Source organism: Nelumbo lutea, chromosome 2 (assembly GCF_056320005.1).
Source record: "Nelumbo lutea isolate HS-2025 chromosome 2, American lotus-T2T, whole genome shotgun sequence".
Lineage (NCBI taxonomy): Eukaryota > Viridiplantae > Streptophyta > Magnoliopsida > Proteales > Nelumbonaceae > Nelumbo > Nelumbo lutea.
This window is the reverse complement of record NC_142685.1, coordinates 6092789-6110654: the sequence shown is the minus strand read 5'-3', so window position 1 is coordinate 6110654 and position 17866 is coordinate 6092789. Positions and strand designations below refer to the sequence as shown.

General features: G+C 41.7%; 1 protein-coding gene across 27 annotated transcripts in view; it reads right to left on the bottom strand.

Moving 5' to 3' along the window:
- Nucleotides 1-17866, bottom strand: part of RAD51B (DNA repair (Rad51) family protein) — a 36928-nt gene that overhangs the window by 4314 nt on the left and 14748 nt on the right. For 9 of the 27 annotated variants that reach the window (XM_088967766.1, XM_088967765.1, XM_088967763.1 and 6 more), the window contains 3 exons: nt 4324-4389; nt 4139-4230; nt 3948-4067 (listed from right to left, as the gene is read on the bottom strand). In XM_088967766.1, coding sequence (XP_088823892.1) covers nt 3948-4067; nt 4139-4230; nt 4324-4389 — 278 coding nt within the window. Of the gene's footprint in view, nt 1-1843; nt 1947-2182; nt 2228-2296; nt 2940-3246; nt 3476-3947; nt 4068-4138; nt 4231-4323; nt 4390-17866 lie in introns of those variants that run through there. The other 18 variants (XM_088967769.1, XM_088967753.1, XM_088967755.1 and 15 more) reach the window with 13 other exon arrangements.

Here is a 17866-nt window from a genome sequence, read left to right as displayed (position 1 = left end):
CTCTCGAACTGCCATGTGAAACTTACTGAACCAGGCTCTGGGAGACTATTTTAAACCATAAAGAGACTTCCGTAGCTTGCACACCTTGTTTTCACTTCCCTTGGCATAGAATCCAGGAGGTTGAACCATGTATACCTCTTCTTCTAAGTCACCATTCAGGAAAGCATTCTTTATGTCCAGCTGATGCAATTCCCAATCAAAGTTAGTAGCTAAGGACAGGAGAACCCTAATCGAGTTCATCTTAGCCACCGGGGCAAAAGTCTCATCATAGTCAACCCCATATACTTGTGTGTACCCTTTGGCTACTAGTCTTGCTTTGTACCTTTCAACTGTTCCATCTGCCTTGTGTTTAACTGTAAACACCCATTTGCACCCCACGGGGTCTTTCCCCTTTGGAGGATCCACCAATTCCCAAGTCTGATTTTTGTGGAGGGCATTAATCTCCTCCTTCATGGCATCTACTCATTCAGGGCATTTTAAGGCTTCTGCAACATTTTTGGGAACAGGGATGCAATCAACTGCCTATAGGAAGGCTCGGTACGAGGGAGAAATGTGGTCATAGGAGACAAAGTGGGTAATGGGGTGTTTGGTAGTGTAGGACCTAACTCCCTTTCGTTGGGCAATAGGGATGTCAAGGTCATCCACAGTAGGAGTAGGGTTAGGGGGTGGATTTACCACCTGGGAGTCTGATGATGTCAGTTGCACAGTGTTTGGCTGCTCCACATTTCTATCACACTGTTGATCTCTCCGACGTGTATGTTGTAAGACATGAAAGGGAGTAAGGTCCGGAATAGAAGGAAAAGATACTTGACCCTGCTTCTCCTCTTCCACACTACGAATAGAAGGAAGAGATATTTGACCCTACTTCTCCTCTTCCACACTACGAATAGAAGGAAGAGATACATGACCCTGCTTCTCCTCTTCCACACTATGACTCTCCCCCCTGAGGAGGAGGGAAGAATGGCTCGGATTCAAAGAAGGACACGTCCATAGACACAAAAAATTTATGACTAGCTGGGTCAAAGCACCGATACCCTTTTTGAGAGGAGGGGTACCCCAGAAAGACACAAGGAATGGACCGAGGGTCTAACTTACCTCGGGATGGAGACAAATCATGGACAAAGGCCCGAGAACCAAAAACTCGCATGGGGATGGAAAATAAAGGAGACTGAGGGTACAATAACTGATGAAGGGCCATGTAGTTCAGTACTCTGGAGGGCATGCGGTTGATGACATACGCAGCTGCAAGTATAGCATCCACCCAAAACCTTTTTGGGACATTCATGTGTAACATCATCCCGCGGGCTACCTCAAGAAGGTGTCTGTTTTTCCTTTCTGCAACACCATTTTGTTGTGGTGTTTTGGCACAAGAGCTCCTATGAATAGATCTGTGGGAGGCGAAGAACTCATTGAGCTCCCCATGGAAGTATTCCTTCGCATGATCAAATTGGAAGATCTGTATTTCAACATGGAACTGCGTAAACACCATCCTTTGGAAGTCTTTCACTATCTTTAGAACCTCGTCTCTGCTACGCATAGGAATTACCCATGTATAGCGAGAGTGATCATCGATCAATGTAATAAAGTACTTATATCCGCCCTCAGAGATTACATTGGTAGGTCCCCATACATCAGAATACACAACATGAAAAGGAACCTTTGATCTTTTATTACTTTGAGTGAAAAGTTGTCCTACATTGTTTGCTCAACTGACACGTTTGACACATGAACTCTGACACTGAACATGACTTAAATAAAACTGGAAACAAACATTTTATTATTTTGAAAGAAACATGACCTAAACAACTATGCCACAAGAAAATTTGACTGTTATTTGACTGACTATGCGACTCTAAGGATGACACCGAGAGACCAGCTTTGTTGTCGAGAATGTAGAGACCATCCACTAGGCTTCCTCTACCAATCGTCCTCCTAGATGTTAGATCCTGAAAAACACATGAGTTAGCAAAAAAAGTCACACTACAATTCAAGGAGCTTATAATGCTACTAATTGAAAGCAAGTTTATGGGAAGCTAAGGGACATGCAATACACAATTCAGGTTAAGGCCATGGGGAAGGGATATTGATCATTGGCCTGCAATGGAAGAAAAATAACCATCTACAAGTTTCACTCTATCCCTTCCTGACAAAAGGCTATAAGACTGGAATAAGTTAGGCTTACCGGTCATGTGGTTGGAGGCCCCTAAGTCAATGATCCAAGGGGAATCTGTGGGAGTGACATGGAATGCATAAGCCATATTACTTGAAGTAGATGCAAATGAAGTAGAGGGAGTACCAGTGATTGAGTTGTCCATTTGCGGCAAGGCCCTACCATAAGATTCCAGGTGCTCTCTGAATGAATTCATTATATCCTCCTTGGGGTCAGACTTATTAGGGTGGTCTCGAGTATTACCGGCAACTTGAGTATCTTGGGTTGCCACATGTGTTGTGCTCATTTTCTTCAAATGACCTTTACCCTGTTCTTGATTCTTTGCTGCCCATTTGGGTTTCCCGTGGATGTCCCAACAAGTGTCACGTGTATGTCGTGAACGCATAAAATTCTTTTTCACATCAGGTTCCCAGATCTCACTGGCGGTGTCTGCCCACATAAAATTCTTTTTCACATCAGGTTCCATGGCTGCAAGGAGCCAAGACATCACCATACTGTTTTCTTGGTCCCACCTATCATGTTCAGCCGTCTCACCCTTGGGTTCTTTCACCCTTCCATTGATGTAACCAGCTTTGCCCATTGCCGTTACATAGAGTTTTACACTCTTAGCCCATCCCAAGTAGTTCAGACCGTTTAAAGGGGTAATTGGCATTGGAAAAACCATGTTTTCGCCTCCCATACCTGCTGTGCTGCGGGTTGGTGTAGCCCCCGATGAAGTTAATTCATGATTTGCCATTGATTACTACTGAAAACCAGTCCAAATACACAGCTGCCACAATCAGAATGTGAGCAACTCAGGGTTTACTCCTAGAATGTGAGCAAAAGAACATTAAATATTGCTAAGAACACAGGGAACTGTTGAGAACAAGGGGTTCAGTCAATACAACGTCCAAACAGAACAATAAACCAGTCCGGTAATCAGTTCAGCAACACCAATACAGACATTATAATTAGTCTGACCGTAGCTCACACACTCTAACCATCCAACGTCCAAACAAATAACTATATAATCAAGGCATGAGCCCTACGCACCATTGGCCAAAGAAGACTGAGACAAACTGAAACAAAAAACACACCTGTTCAGCACTTGTACGAAGGTGCTAGGCTGAACTTGACTTCACAGCATCGAACAGAGGAGTCTGCACCAGCATCACCCTTCTCCGACTAGGGTTTCATTGCTATTACAGCCAGGAAAAAGAAATCACAAAATCTTCCGCCAGAAACTGCTAGGGTTTCCAAAAAAAACTGCCGCCAGAAACTCATAGGTTTTCTGCAGAAACAGCCGCCAGAAACTTGCTAGGGTTTCTGCAGAAACAGCCACGTCCAAACACTTTTAAGAAACCTGATACCAGGACCGTAGGTCTTTTTCAACTCAGAAAACCAGCTCTGATACCATGTGGTGATTCATGGGGAGAGAGAGGGAGAGAGAGAGAGAGAGGTACAGTTGAGAGAAAAAAATAGGTACAGTTGAGAAAAAAAGTAGGTACAGTAGAGAAAAAAAGTATCTACTGGCTGCCGCCAGTTTTCTATTTATATTAACTTCATAAAAGAATCTGAAATTGCAAGTATGCCCCAGGCGGCATATCCTAGAATCAGAATAACAAGAAAAAAGAAAGAAGAAAAACAAGTAACTGTAACTGTCCTACTAACAGCAGCTATAAAGTAACAATTAAGTAAGCCTTACAACAATGTTCTTTGTACACTTAAACCAAGAACATATAACCATGTAATTTTTTTTATCAATATATAATCATTTAATTTTAATACAGATGTTAACCTGAATGAGCCTCAAGCACAAGACGGATTGTCACAGCATGAGCCCAGTGGATCCCTAAAGCAGCAACAAGATGGGATTCCATTCTTGGAAGGTCCTTCATGCTCTCATCATTGCTCCACACTGCATATAATGAAATATTATGTAGAGAAGTTTTGAGCAGAAATGTGCAAAACAAAATTATCACATCACACCTTGGAAGGGATAGTGAAAGGATTCATTGCTATTTTGACTTCTGACTTGGTTGGTCACAACAATAGGAATTCGTGAAAACTCTGCAAGTGACCTATATATCAAAAAAAATATCATTTTAAGTAAAAAAGCCATGAACAAAAACTTGTGGAAACATGGTAGTTAAATTAACAAAGATAAATCTTACTTAACATAAGAAATATGCCAGCCCAATGGATGTTGTTTAGAAGCCTTTAAGTCCTTATCACTTTCCCTGGAAACAAAGTAGTGAACAATTTTCTGTTAATATAGTATAAGACAACAAGAAATTGGTAAATAATCATGCAGTCTAACAACATGAACCTCACCAACTAATTCAATTATATTTTCACAAGAAATAGAGAAAAAGAAAAATGAGAAACAAACTCTCTGAAGTTTTCAACTAGACATACAGAATCCAAATTCAATGAACAAAGAAAGATTCATTATGCAAGGAATATGGCTTAGATGGTCTGTTAATAAGGGGGAAATGAGTTTCTGTCTGTCAATAAATACCTCAATGATATTAAGGATCATCATCATCATCCATGCATTGTCCCAACTATAAGGGTTCGGCTACATGAATCCTGTTTCACCAATCCGTTGTATTTAAAGTCATATCCACTGTTAAATTATTAGTGCTTAAATCATTTCTTACTCCTTCTACCCATGTCCTTTTTGGTCTACCCTGTTCTTTTCTATCCCCTTCAATGTGTAACAAATCACTTCTTATAACTAGCACAGTTGGTGGTCTTTTATGCTCATGCCCAAACCATCTTACTCTCTCATTTTATCACCCATTGAAGTTACTCCTAGATAATTTCATTCCTAACCCTATCCTTTCTAGTTTTCCACTGATCAGTAAATAAAAAGTATTTCACTGAAGAGATTCCAAAAAGGGAAAAAACTAAAGGCCAAAGGGCTAAAGTAAACAGAAGAGATTCCACTGATCAGTAAACAAAAGGCCAAAGGGCTAAAGTCCAGATGGGTAAATTTTCACCCAAAAAGGGATAAAACCCTAATGGTGGGACCCACAGTGCACTAGCAAGATCTACTAGTGTGTGGGAAGCTTAGAAGAGATTCCAGTGTTGGCAAGGTTTTATCCAAGATTAGGGTGTCATTTGGCAAGTCTTTTTAGAAAGATCTTCCAACAGCCTAGATGGCCAAAAGACATAATGAGCTTTTGGGGACTTGTCTTTAAAGACAAAGATCGTTTGGTAAGCAGCTCAGTCTACCGGGCTTTTGAAAACATGTTTAGAGGCTATCTATCACGCAGAAAGACCAGAAAGCTTCATTTAAAGCTTTCCGAAATTCGGTGTTTTCAGGTATTTCCGAGCACGCGTCTTCTCATCTTTCTAGCTTTTGGTTACTAAATGGAAAAAGACACATTTTCGGTCTTTCGAGCTTTCTGAAGCCCAGAAGGCCACGTGGAAAGACTTGCCAAATGCCACCTAGGTCTAGATTAGAGTGCACAATAGGGCTGTATGTGTAGAGGTCCATAAACAGAGATACATTTAACAGTTGGAGAAACAGGATTATGTAGCAGACCCTATATAGTTGGGACAAGGATTAGATGTTGATGATGATGACAATCACTTTTTAAAAAGATTCCAGAACCTGAAGATGCTGATGTGCTCTGCCTTATCTTTTGATTCATACAGATACTGCCGATATTAGTTTCAGTAACTACCTACCATTCTCTTCAGCTTCTCTATCATTCCAATGGATACTGGATCCGGTCTGTTCTGGCTTGTTACCATTTGGCACCTAGGCTGATCCTGGGCCTAATTCTAGAGCAATTGTCTGCTGTTGAGCCAAAAAAAAGAATCGGAAAAGTACAAACAGGCCCAATGCAGATTTCTGAATTCCATTGCAGAGCTATAAACATTCAAAATGTCAAAAACCCCCAATCTACACACCAATGCTCGCCCGTGAATTGGCATCAATTCTGAGCTGGAACCCACCCCAACTATAATTTGGGCCTAAAAATTCTGACCCTGGGCTGAACCGTCATTCTCCCAAAAAGAATAGTGAAAGCTGGCCCAAACCAGATTTGATGTATAGAGGATTTTAAAATTGCTATATTTAATAGTTAACATTCCCAAAGACCCAAGATAATGTCATTTGTTGAGCAAGAGCAAGAGAAGAGAGGAGAGGAGAAGAGAGAAGAGAGGAGAATCGAGTGGACTGAAAACCCTCCAGAATACAGGGGCCGAGTGTAAGAGTTATTATTTATACTGGCCCAGTTGTACAATATAAACGAGAGAAATTACAACAGTACCCTTGTGGTACTAAACCCGAGTACACAAAACAACTGTCAACACTCCCCCTCAAGTTGGAGCATAGATATCAATCATGCCCAACTTGTCACAAAGACCATGATGTCTGGAAAGGTTTAAACCCTTTGTAAAGATGTCTGCAAGCTGGTTCTCAGAAGTGACATAGGGAGTACACATTTCGCCTGTGATAACTTTCTCTCTGATAAAATGCTTGTCAACTTCGATGTGTTTTGTTCTATCATGTAGCACCGGATTGGCAGCAATGCTTATAGCTGCTTTGTTATCACAGAATAGAGTTATAGGTTTGGCCACTGGGAAACCCAACTCACCCAACAAATTCTTTATCCACATGCCTTCAGCAACCTCGTGGGCCATAGCACGATATTCAGCTTCAGCACTAGATCTAGCCACCACATTTTGCTTTTTACTCCTCCATGTAACAAGGTTCCCTCCTATAAAGGTGCAGTAGCCACTGGTAGACTTTCTGTCACTTAGGGATCCAGCCCAATCTGCATCTGTATAAACTTCAACTTTCAAATGCCCGTGCTTTTGAAATAACAAGCCAGTACCCGGATACTTCTTTAGATATCGGAGGATTCTCTCTGCTGCTTCAAGATGAGAGGATCTAGGAGCATGCATGAACTGACTGAGAACACCAACAGCATATGCAATGTCTGGGCGAGTCATAGAAAGGTATAACAATCTCCCCACAAGCCTTTGAAACTGTTTCACATCCTTGAGAGGTTCACCACAGCTGTCACCTAATTTATGGTTGGGGTCAATGGGAGAGTCAACTGGCTTCACCCCCATCTTCCTAGTGTCCTGAAGTAAATCTAGGACATATTTCCTTTGAGAAATGATGATACCCTTCTTTGATCGGGCGACTTCAATTCCAAGGAAGTACCTGGCAGATCCTAGATCCTTCACTTCAAACTGAGTGGCAAGAAAAATCTTCAACCTCTGAATTTCATCCTCCCAGTCACCAGTAACAATTATGTCATTCACATATACAATTAGAGCAGCAATTTTACCTTCTCCTCTTTTCACAAACAGTGTGTGATCTGATTGACATTGCCCGTATCCTTTCTGTTGAACTGCCACATGGAATATGATGAACCAAGCTCTTGGTGATTGTTTCAACCCGTATAAGGACTTCTTCAACTTGCACACTTTCTGTTCATTGCCTTGAGCCAGAAAACCAAGAGGTTGAATCATGTAAAGTTCCTCTTCAAGGTCACCATTCAAAAATGCATTCTTGATGTCAAGCTGGTGTAAATCCCAAGCCACAAGAGAGAAAATGACTCAAATGGAGTTCATCTTGGCAACAGGGGCAAAAGTTTCTGCATAATCAACTCCATACACTTGAGTAAATCCCTTTGCCACGAAGCGAGCTTTATACCTTTCTATTGTTCCATCAGCCTTATGCTTGACTGTGAACACCCATTTACATCCAACTGGAACCTATCCCTTAGGAAGATCAGTAGGTTCCCATGTGCCATTTTTGTGAAGGGCATTAATTTCTTCCTTCATGGCATTTGTCCATTCAGGAACTGAAAGAGCTTTTGCCACATTCTTAGGGATAGGGACACTGTCAATAGAGGAAAGGAAAGCATGGAATGAAGATGAAGTGTTCTCATAGGAGACAAAGTTGGAAATGGGATGTTTAGTGGTGTCAATCTAACACCCTTCCTGTGAGCAATAGGACGATCAAGATCATTAGCAGTAGAGGAATCATTTTCAATAGATTCAAGGACATCATTGGGAGCCAAAATACCTGAGTGCGTATGATCCTCCCCCGAGGAGTCTGGTGGCATTGGAGGTACAGCTTCCAGATTCTCTACAGCTCTTGAATTTGGTTGGCCTTTGCGACGACGAGAAAAAACACGAAAAGGCGGAGTGTCAGGGAGAGAGGGAAGCTGAACCAGTTTCTTCTCATGCCTACACTCCCCCTGAGGAGAAACAGGAAAGAAAGGCTCATCTTCCAAGAAAGAAACATCCATGGAGACATAGAATTTCCAAGAAACAGGATCAAAACAACGATATCCCTTTTGAGTGAAGGAGTTGTTAGATAGTTTTGTATGCCCTTAGCTTCAATCAAAATGTACTTTATGATTTTATTGTAAATGAATAAAAGTTCATATTTGATTCATGTTCCCTTAGTATGTTTCTGTGTAATACCTGTTGAAACTGAAGAGAGGAGAGGAGACTTGTGTGTTTCGGCAATGAGGGTTCTGAGAAGAGTTTTCGAACAGTCTCTATCTCAGCCCTCTAACACTGTTTTATTAGATATTTTTGAGTAATTACAAGGAGGCCCTTAGTTGGGCAGAATTTACAAAGAACTTAAAAAAAATAACTTAACATTGCAGGATGGGCCCAAAATAACAAGAAGAATAAACAACCTATGGGCCATTCGGCCCATCTTCTCTACACTCCCCCTCAAGCTGAGCATAGATGTCAATCATGCCAAGCTTGCTGGTATCATGCTGAAGTTTTGCCTTGGGAATGCCTTTGGTAAGAAAATCTGCCAACTGTCCTTCAGATGTGATGAAAGGAAGACACACTTCACCCGAAGAGACCCTTTCCCTAATGAAGTGTTGATCAACTTCAATATGCTTGGTTCTATCATGTTGCACTGGGTTGTGAGCAATGTTGATGGCAGCCTGATTATCACAGTATAACATCATTGGCTTGTCATATTCAACTCCAAGTTCTTTCATCAAAGATTTTAGCCATAATAAGTCAGAAACCCCATGTGCCATGGCCCTGTATTCTGCTTCAGCAGAAGACCGAGCAACAACCGATTGTTTCTTGCTTCTCCAAGAAACAACATTACCAGCTACCAAGCTGCAATACCCAGATGTAGATCTTCTGTCATCAATGTTCCCGGCCCAGTCAGCATCGGTGTAAGCTTCAAGTTTCATATGACCATGCTTGGCAAACAGAATACCCTTTCCTAGGGAGCCCTTCAAATAACTTAGGATTCTCTCTGCAACTGCCAAATGAGTGTCTCGAGGAGCATGCATGAATTGGCTAATGCAATTGACTGTATATGCAATATCTAGCCGAGTCATGCATAGATACAAAAGTTTCCCAAGAAGTCTCTGAAAGATTCCTTTGTCTTCTAACAATGTCCCTTCTGAGGCTGAGAGTTTATGACTCATATCAATAGGAGTAGCAGCTGGTCTAGCACCCATCTTTCCAGTTTTAGAGAGCAAGTCAAGAACATACTTTCTTTGGGAGATAAGAATCCCATCCTTGGATCGAGCCACTTCTATGCCAAGAAAGTATCTCAATTCCCCCAAATCTTTAATCTCAAACTCTGTATGGAGAAAAGATTTTAGATCTTGAATTCCTGAGGCATCATTACCCGTCACTACAATACCATCTACATACACAATGAGGTATACTGCCAAAGGTCCACTCCTCTTCACAAAAAGAGTATGATCGGACTGTGTCTGCACATAACCAAAGTTAACAAGTGCTGTTTTAAATCTCTCAAACCATACTCTAGGGGACTGTTTTAGTCCATAAAGAGATTTCTTCAGCCTGCATACCTTTCCTTTTATATCAGTTCCATACATCCCTGGAGGAAGAGACATGTAAACCTCCTCATGTAATTCACCATTCAGAAATGCATTCTTCACATCCAATTGATAAAGGGGCCAGTCAAAGTGAGCAGCTAAAGATAGAAGAACCCTCACAGATGTCATCTTGGCAACAGGTGCAAAAGTCTCTAAATAATCAATCCCATATGTCTGTGTATAGTCTTTTGCAACCAGCCTGGCCTTGTACCTTTCAATGGTACCATCAGTTCTGTATTTTATAGTAAAGACCCACTTGCAACCAACAGGATCCTTCCCTTCAGGCAAATTCATCACTTCCCAAGTGTCATTCTTGTGTAGGGCATCTATGTTAGATTTCATAGCATCCCTCCATTTTGGAATCTTAAGAGCTTCTGACACAGACCTGGGAATAGGATGAGAAGCAACAGAAGAGAGATAGGCAAAATATGAAGGTGAAAGGAAACTGTAAGAAAGGTGCTTGGAAATGCAGTGTACAGTGCACTTCCGTTTTCCTTTTCTAACAGCAATGGGAATATCAAGGTCAGGGAATGATGAATCCAAAGGTGTTGAACCAGTAGTTGTTGTCTCTTCTGTGACTGGAAGTGTAGGAGGCTCATGTGTTGTAGGAGAAACCTGCACATTTCTGGATCTTTGCCTTTGATACACCTTGGGATTGAGGACAGGACGAGGAGGTAGGGTACCAGGACAAGGAGAATGGAACGACTGATCCAACCTTGATTCATTTGAGGGAGAGGCAAACACATCAAGGGACTCAACAGGGACAGGAAGAGGAAGAGCAAACACCTGTGTCAAATTCTCCCCCTGTGGACAATGTCCTTCTGGAGAGGAACCATAAAAAGGGGAAGACTCATCAAAGGTGACATCCATTGAGACATACCGATTGCTAGACTTTGGATCAAAACAGCAATAACCCTTATGTTTGGGGGAATAACCAAGGAAGATACACTTTTGGGCTTTGGGTTCAAATTTATGCCTTTGGACACTTGGAACATGTACATAACAGGTGCAGCCAAAGACACGAATAGGAATAGGAAAAAGATCTTTGTCCGGATGAAGAAGAGTGAAGGGAGACTTAAAACCCAAAACCCTGGATGGCATGCGGTTTATGAGATAGGTAGCAGTAAGTATAGCATCACCCCAAAACCTGGTAGGAACATGTGAGGCAAATAAGATACTTCTTGCAACCTCAACAATATGCCTGTTTTTCCTCTCAGCAACCCCATTTTGTTCTGAGGTCCTAGTACATGAGCTTTGATGAATAACCCCCATGTCAGAAAGATAGCAGGATAGGTTTTTCTCAAAGTATTCTTTTGCATTGTCTGATCTGAAGATTTTAATCCTGGTATCAAATTGGGTTAGAACAAATTCATGGAATTGTTTTACAAGTCTTGGGACTTCATCATGGGATTACATCAGGAATATCCAAGTGAATCGTGAAAAGTCATCAATAAACAGGATAAAATATTTGTAACCACCCATGGAGGGTAGGTGGTAAGACCCCCACACATCAGAATGCACAATATTAAAAGGAACAGAAGATCTTTTATTTCTCAAAGGATACTTGCTTCTACAATGCTTTGACAATTCACAAGACTCACAATGAAGACTGAACAGACTAATTCCCTTAAACAGTTCAGGGAATAGATGACTCAAAGCCAAAAAAGACATATGACCAAAACGACAATGACACAACATAATCTGACTAACAAACTCTGAAGGGACAAATCCAAGAGCAACATTCCCAAGATGATCAGTGCATTGTCCCGGAGTATCAAGCAGGTATATTCTGTTCGCCTCATGGCCACTCCCAATCCCCTTCTGAAACTCCAGATCTTGAAAAACACAGTAGGAAGGAAAAAAGGTTACACAACAGTTTAGTGACTTGGTTAAACTGCTCACAGACAACAAATTTGTATTTAGTTTAGGTACATGAAGGGCATAAGGGAGGTACAAGGAATCTGTAGCCTTGATGGTTCCCTTATCAGAGATAGGGGCAAGTGAACTATCAGCTAAAGTGATTTTATCACGTCCAGGAAGTAAATCATATGAAACAAACAAGGTAGACAGATTGGTCATATGGTCAGAAGCACCTGAGTCAATAATCCAAGGGATCTTGAGATTACCTGAAGAAGTAGCATGATTAGCTGAAGCCCTTATACCTGAATGAGCAAATGATGAAGTAGTAGATTTTCCTGAAGGGTCGGTAGCAGAGGTCACATCACTCAGCTGACTGATCATCTTCCCAAACTTTTCATATTTTGCTCTCATGGCTGCCAACTGTGCAGATGCAGACATCTCTTCATTATCTGGCCCGACGGCTACATTTGCACTTTCTGATCTTTTACTATCATATTTTTTCCGAAACCTGATGGGAACAAGGTTAGGATGTAACTTCGAGCACTTATCTTTGGTGTGCTTTGGCCTCTTGCAGTACTCACATACAACTTCTTTCTTTCCTGTGCCACTAGAAGTTCCAACATTCCCTTTAGGTTTAATCCCCATATTGGCAAAGTGATCATTAATATCAGCCCCTTGAACCTGTACAACCCTTCTGCTCTCTTCACTACTCACCAATGCATAATCTTGTGACAAAGATACACACTTCTTGGAAAGAATATTTTGTTTTGTGATATCATGTTCCGGGTTTAGTCCGGTTAAGAACTCAAATACCCTGTTTCTTTCAACCAGTTTCCTATAGGTCTCTGCATCATTGATGGTGTCCCAGGTTACAGCTTCTATCAAGTCTATTTCTTGCCACAAGGACTTCAAAGTTGAGAAGTATACAAATAGTGGTTTCTCCCCCTGTCTCAGATTCTTCACATCACTTCTCAACTTATAGGCTCTAGCCACATTTAGTTTTTGGGAATAGGTTTCAGCAACACTATCCCATATTTCCTTTGCTGAATTCATCCATAGATAGTGCTGGCTGATCTGTGGCTGCATTGAGTTCACAAGCCACCCAATGACAGTGTAATTTTCTTGCATCCACTTCTCGTAAGATGGATCATCTTCTGGGGGAGCCTTCTTACTCCCGGAAATGAACCCCCACTTTCCTCTACTACAAACATGAATCTTTACTGATTGTGACCATGCCAGATAATTAGTTCCATCTAGCTTAACTGTGGTCACAGTCAATAAGGAATCACTTGGAGTCCCCTAACCCAGTCCATATTCAACACCACTTTTGTTTTCAAACTCTGAGGAGTACATCATGTAAACACTCCAAATATTATTTCAGATGACTTCTACAAGTATGTTGGATAAGAACAAGCAATAACTGAGTTCGGCTGACCACAAGGAGACAACACACTGAGTCCAGCCGACCACAAGGAGGCAACACACTGAGTTTAGGCTTCAAGAAGAAATCAGAAAACTCCTAGGCACTGTGCACTTAGCCGAAGTACCTTTTCAAGGTTGTACACTCAGCCAAGAAGAGTAAGTACCAATCGGTATTGCTGAATAGGCCTTTTCACAAACACTGTGTGGGCAATAGAGACAACCCCATTGTCAAAGAAGAGAAAAGACCCCAAAAACTGTTCGTACAGCCCTCTAAAAACAGCCGAACAAGAGTAACAATACACAGCCTTGTTACAAGGATGTTTCGGCAGATTTTAACAGTCCAAGAAGAAGAGAAAAAACAGCCCAGAAATTTCTGAGTTAAACCAGATTTAATGGAGTTGAAGGTAGTACAGAACAGCTAGGATTTTCAAACACTTCAACAGTCCAAACACAGTCGAAGGTAATGCAAAACAGAACCAGAAAACTGAGCACAACTTACAGTTCGAGCTTCAAAAACAGAACCGAGTTGTTCCCCTTCCCCTTTTTTCTTCTTCTCCGATTCTTCCTGGTCACCGAGCCCCTTCTCCAAGAGATTCTAGTCTTGGGCTTGTCCAATGACCTCCAAGAATCAGGCAGTACGTGACTAAGCCTCCAGCCCTAGGACGTTCAAGTTCAGATACGCTCTAATACCATGTTGAAACTGAAGAGAGGAGAGGAGACTTGTGTGTTTCGACAATGAGGGTTCTGAGAAGAGTTTTCGAACAGTCTCTATCTCAGCCCTCTAACACTATTTTATTAGATATTTTTGAGTAATTACAAGGAGGCCCTTAGTTGGGCAGAATTTACAAAGAACTTAAAAAAAATAACTTAACATTGACAGGATGGGCCCAAAATAACAAGAAGAATAAACAACCTATGGGCCATTCGGCCCATCTTCTCTACAATACCCTTAAACTGGACACTTAATGAGACTCGTGTTAGTTTAAAATGTTCACAGCCAGTGGGTCGGTCTGGGGAGACCTATCCTGACAAGGCTGACACTATGGTGCCACCAAGTCGGTTGGGGTGGCTTGTCTCAGCTACTGGGGTGAGACCCTAGGCACATACAGTGTGGGATTAATTGAATCTTTGAACTGGACCAAATTTCCAGTATTACCCTAGACCTTGGAGATTGATGGGCAAAACTGAAAAGTTACACCCGACCCCTAGACTCGATTATGATACTGCACTAGGTGTCGGATTGGGCTGTCTTTGATGTACCAATTAGTGAGATCCTTAGCGGGGGTCAAAACCTGTGTATGTTGGGACAGTCTGAGAATTCATCTGAGTGGGTGATCATAGTGACAGGATCAGCCCCTTTGTTGGACAAAGGTAATGATCGGGGATGCACTCTCACTGATGGAAACCAAGACTGCCGGCAGCCGATTTCAATCGTTGAGATTTGTTTTGCAAAATATATTTTATATGAGATATAAAAGTATATATATTATGGTTTCGAAATGATTTGCAAAAGGTTTTAATTCCCAGGATCCATACTTGAGAGAGTGCAACACTGTTCCTTGCAGCCGAGGGAGAGGTCCTCTCTTGTCAGGCAGTGTATGATCATTATGGGCTGAGAGGTTAAGTGTAAGACCATTGAGGATAATACCTGATGGGTTAATCTTGCATCTGCCCACAGTCCCTGGGTGTTACAAGGTGGCTTGGCCCAGGGACCACTTAGGGTAAGTGTTGGTCCCATAGAGCCCATCTGATAGGTTTCAGGGGGTGCACTGTCTATAACAGTGTATTCGGCCAGGCCTTGTAGCAAAGGTTGGGCTGAACCCATGTGGCTAATGTGTAGATCAATGTTTGGGTCCCACGCCATACAAGGAAGCCCAACTAGGTAACAGTTTGGAAGGCTAAATGAATACATAACCCTAAATGGGCCTTAAGCCCATTTCGAACTGGGCTAATTTGATTAGTCACTTAAGGGGCGAATTCTGAGATAAGATCAGCTGATAGGATTGGGCCCACACCCTATCCACTTAGAGAGTCCAAGATCTAAATAAGATTTAGATATGGAAACTTCCTAATTAGATAAGGAGATGGCTGATCTAATCTGCAGATAAGATAAGGGTTATCCCTTATCTTAAAGGGACTTCTAATCCAGATATGATTTGGGTTAGCAACTCCTAATGGGATTAGGAGCTGATCCCTTTAAGTCTATAAAAGGAAGAGGGAGCGGCAGCCTTTAGACACATCACAACAGACAAACACAGAGATAGTCTTGTCTACAGAGCTGAAATCACAGAAGAGAGAATTCTGCACCCTGCAAATATTCTCTTGCCACCTCCTTCCTGCAGCCACCACCTACAGCAGTTCGATCTCCATTCCTTGGGAGAAATCAAGATTGGATCTTGATTCCAATCTTTTGGAGAAAAGATTGGTGGGAGTTGTATTCACAAGCCGTCCAGGAGATTATTGAGAAAGATCAAGTTCTTTTGGAAGAACATTGCTGATTCTGCTCCACCCTGCATTGCGCCATGTTCAGTGGGAGCAGATTTTGGATCCTACCTTGGGTGTGAATACTTCCATTGAGAGATATTATTTCTCTGTATCAGGTATTATCTCTCCCTACTCCTTTTGGTTCAAATCTGGTTCAGTTTATGGTTCAAGAATGATCATTGAAAATATGATTTTCTAAATAAGGAATTCGATTCCCAGTTGAAGGGAAAGAAAAAATTTTTGAAATTCGCCCCCTTTATTCCGCAATCTTTGGGCGTCCATATGATGGATTTCCTATCCCTTCAGGAGTAACCAAGAAATATGCAAGAGATAGCACGAGAATCCAATATCCCACGGGTGGGAGACAGATTTTGGACAAAACACCAACAACTAAAGACACGAGGAGGAATAGAAAGAAGAGGAGCCTTAGGAAAGAGAAGTTGATGTGAGGCTTTGTACTCTAACGACGAGAGGGCATACGGTTTATAAGGTAAGTGGAACAAAGAACAGCTTCAAGCCAAAAACGTTTGGGAACATTCATATGTAGTAAACCCCGAGCCACTTCCAGGAGATGTCGGTTCTTCCGTTCGGCCACACTGTTTTGTTGTGGCGTGTGGGTACAAGAGCTACGGTGAAGGGAACCACGCGAAGCAAAAAAACTCCGTGAGGTCACTATGAAAAAATTCTTTTGCATTGTCAGATTGAAAAATTTGGATTTCAGTTTGAAATTGAGTGAAGACCATCCGCTGGAAATCTTGAATGATTTTTGGTACTTCTTCCCTGGTTCGCATCGGGTATACCCAAGTATATCTAGAATAATCATCAATGAGGGTAATGAAATACTTGTAGCTACTCTTAGATGGTAAAGTAACAGGGCCCCATACATCAAAATGAACAATGTGAAAAAGAGATTCAGATTTACTATTTCTTTGAAGAAAATGAGTTCTACAATGTTTACTTAACTGACACGTTTGACAAGAAAAATCAGAAACAGACATTGACTTAAACAGTTATGGGAATAAAACTTTCAAAGACTCGAAAGACAAATGACCAAGACGACAATGCCATAAATAGACTTTTTTCTTACAGGACTGACTCATAGACTTTATAACATGAAAACCAGCCTTATTCTCCAGCATGTAAAGTCCATCAGCCATACGTCCCCTACCAATCGTCCTCCCCGAGGCCAGATCCTGAATCACACAATGAGAAGGGAAAAAAGCCACTGAGCAATTCAAGGAATTAGTAACACTACTAACAGAGAACAAATTAATAGGAAATTTTGGAACATGAAGGACATCAGAAAGGGTAAGACCAAGAGGAAGAGAGAGAGTTCCTTGACTTGCTATGGAAGTGTATGATCCATCGGCTAGTCTCACCTTGTCTCTTCTAGAAAGAGGGTGATAGGTTTGAAAGTAAGAGGACGTACCAGTCATGTGTTTTGATGCTCTAGAATCAATGATCCATGGAAAGTTAGGGGTGTGAGAAGCAGCATGGAAAGCAGTGGCAAGGTTACCTGACGTAGATGCAAATGAGGTTGAGGGAGGAGCATCCATCTGACGAATTGCTCTACCATAGAGCTTTAAATGGTCACGGAAGGAATTCATAATTTCCTCCCTCGGGTCAGGTCCAGTGAGATGTGTCTGAGTCACAGTAGAAATGGGGGGCTGATGCTCCCGAGTAGCCATGTTGGCCATGTGATGTTTCTTTGTATTTTGTTGTTTGTACTTCTTATTCACCTCTGAACCTTGCTTCTTAGTCAGATCTTGAGCCCATTTTGGTTTCCCATGAAGATCCCAATAGGTATCTTTGGGGTGTCGGGGTTTCTAGTAATGAGTGCACCACAATTTGTCCTTATCTTCTATTTTTTTTCTAGAGATCTCCTTTCCTGGAGGAAGATCCCACACCAGTAGAGACACCCCATTTTGCTACCAACACAACAGCATCTCCATTAGGGTTGTTCATAAAATTTCTTCTGCTTTCTTCAGACTGTACAAGAGCATAGACTTCCTGAACAGATGGGAGATCCTTAGAGCTGAGAATCTGAACCCTGATAGATTCATACATAGGATTCAGACCATGTAAG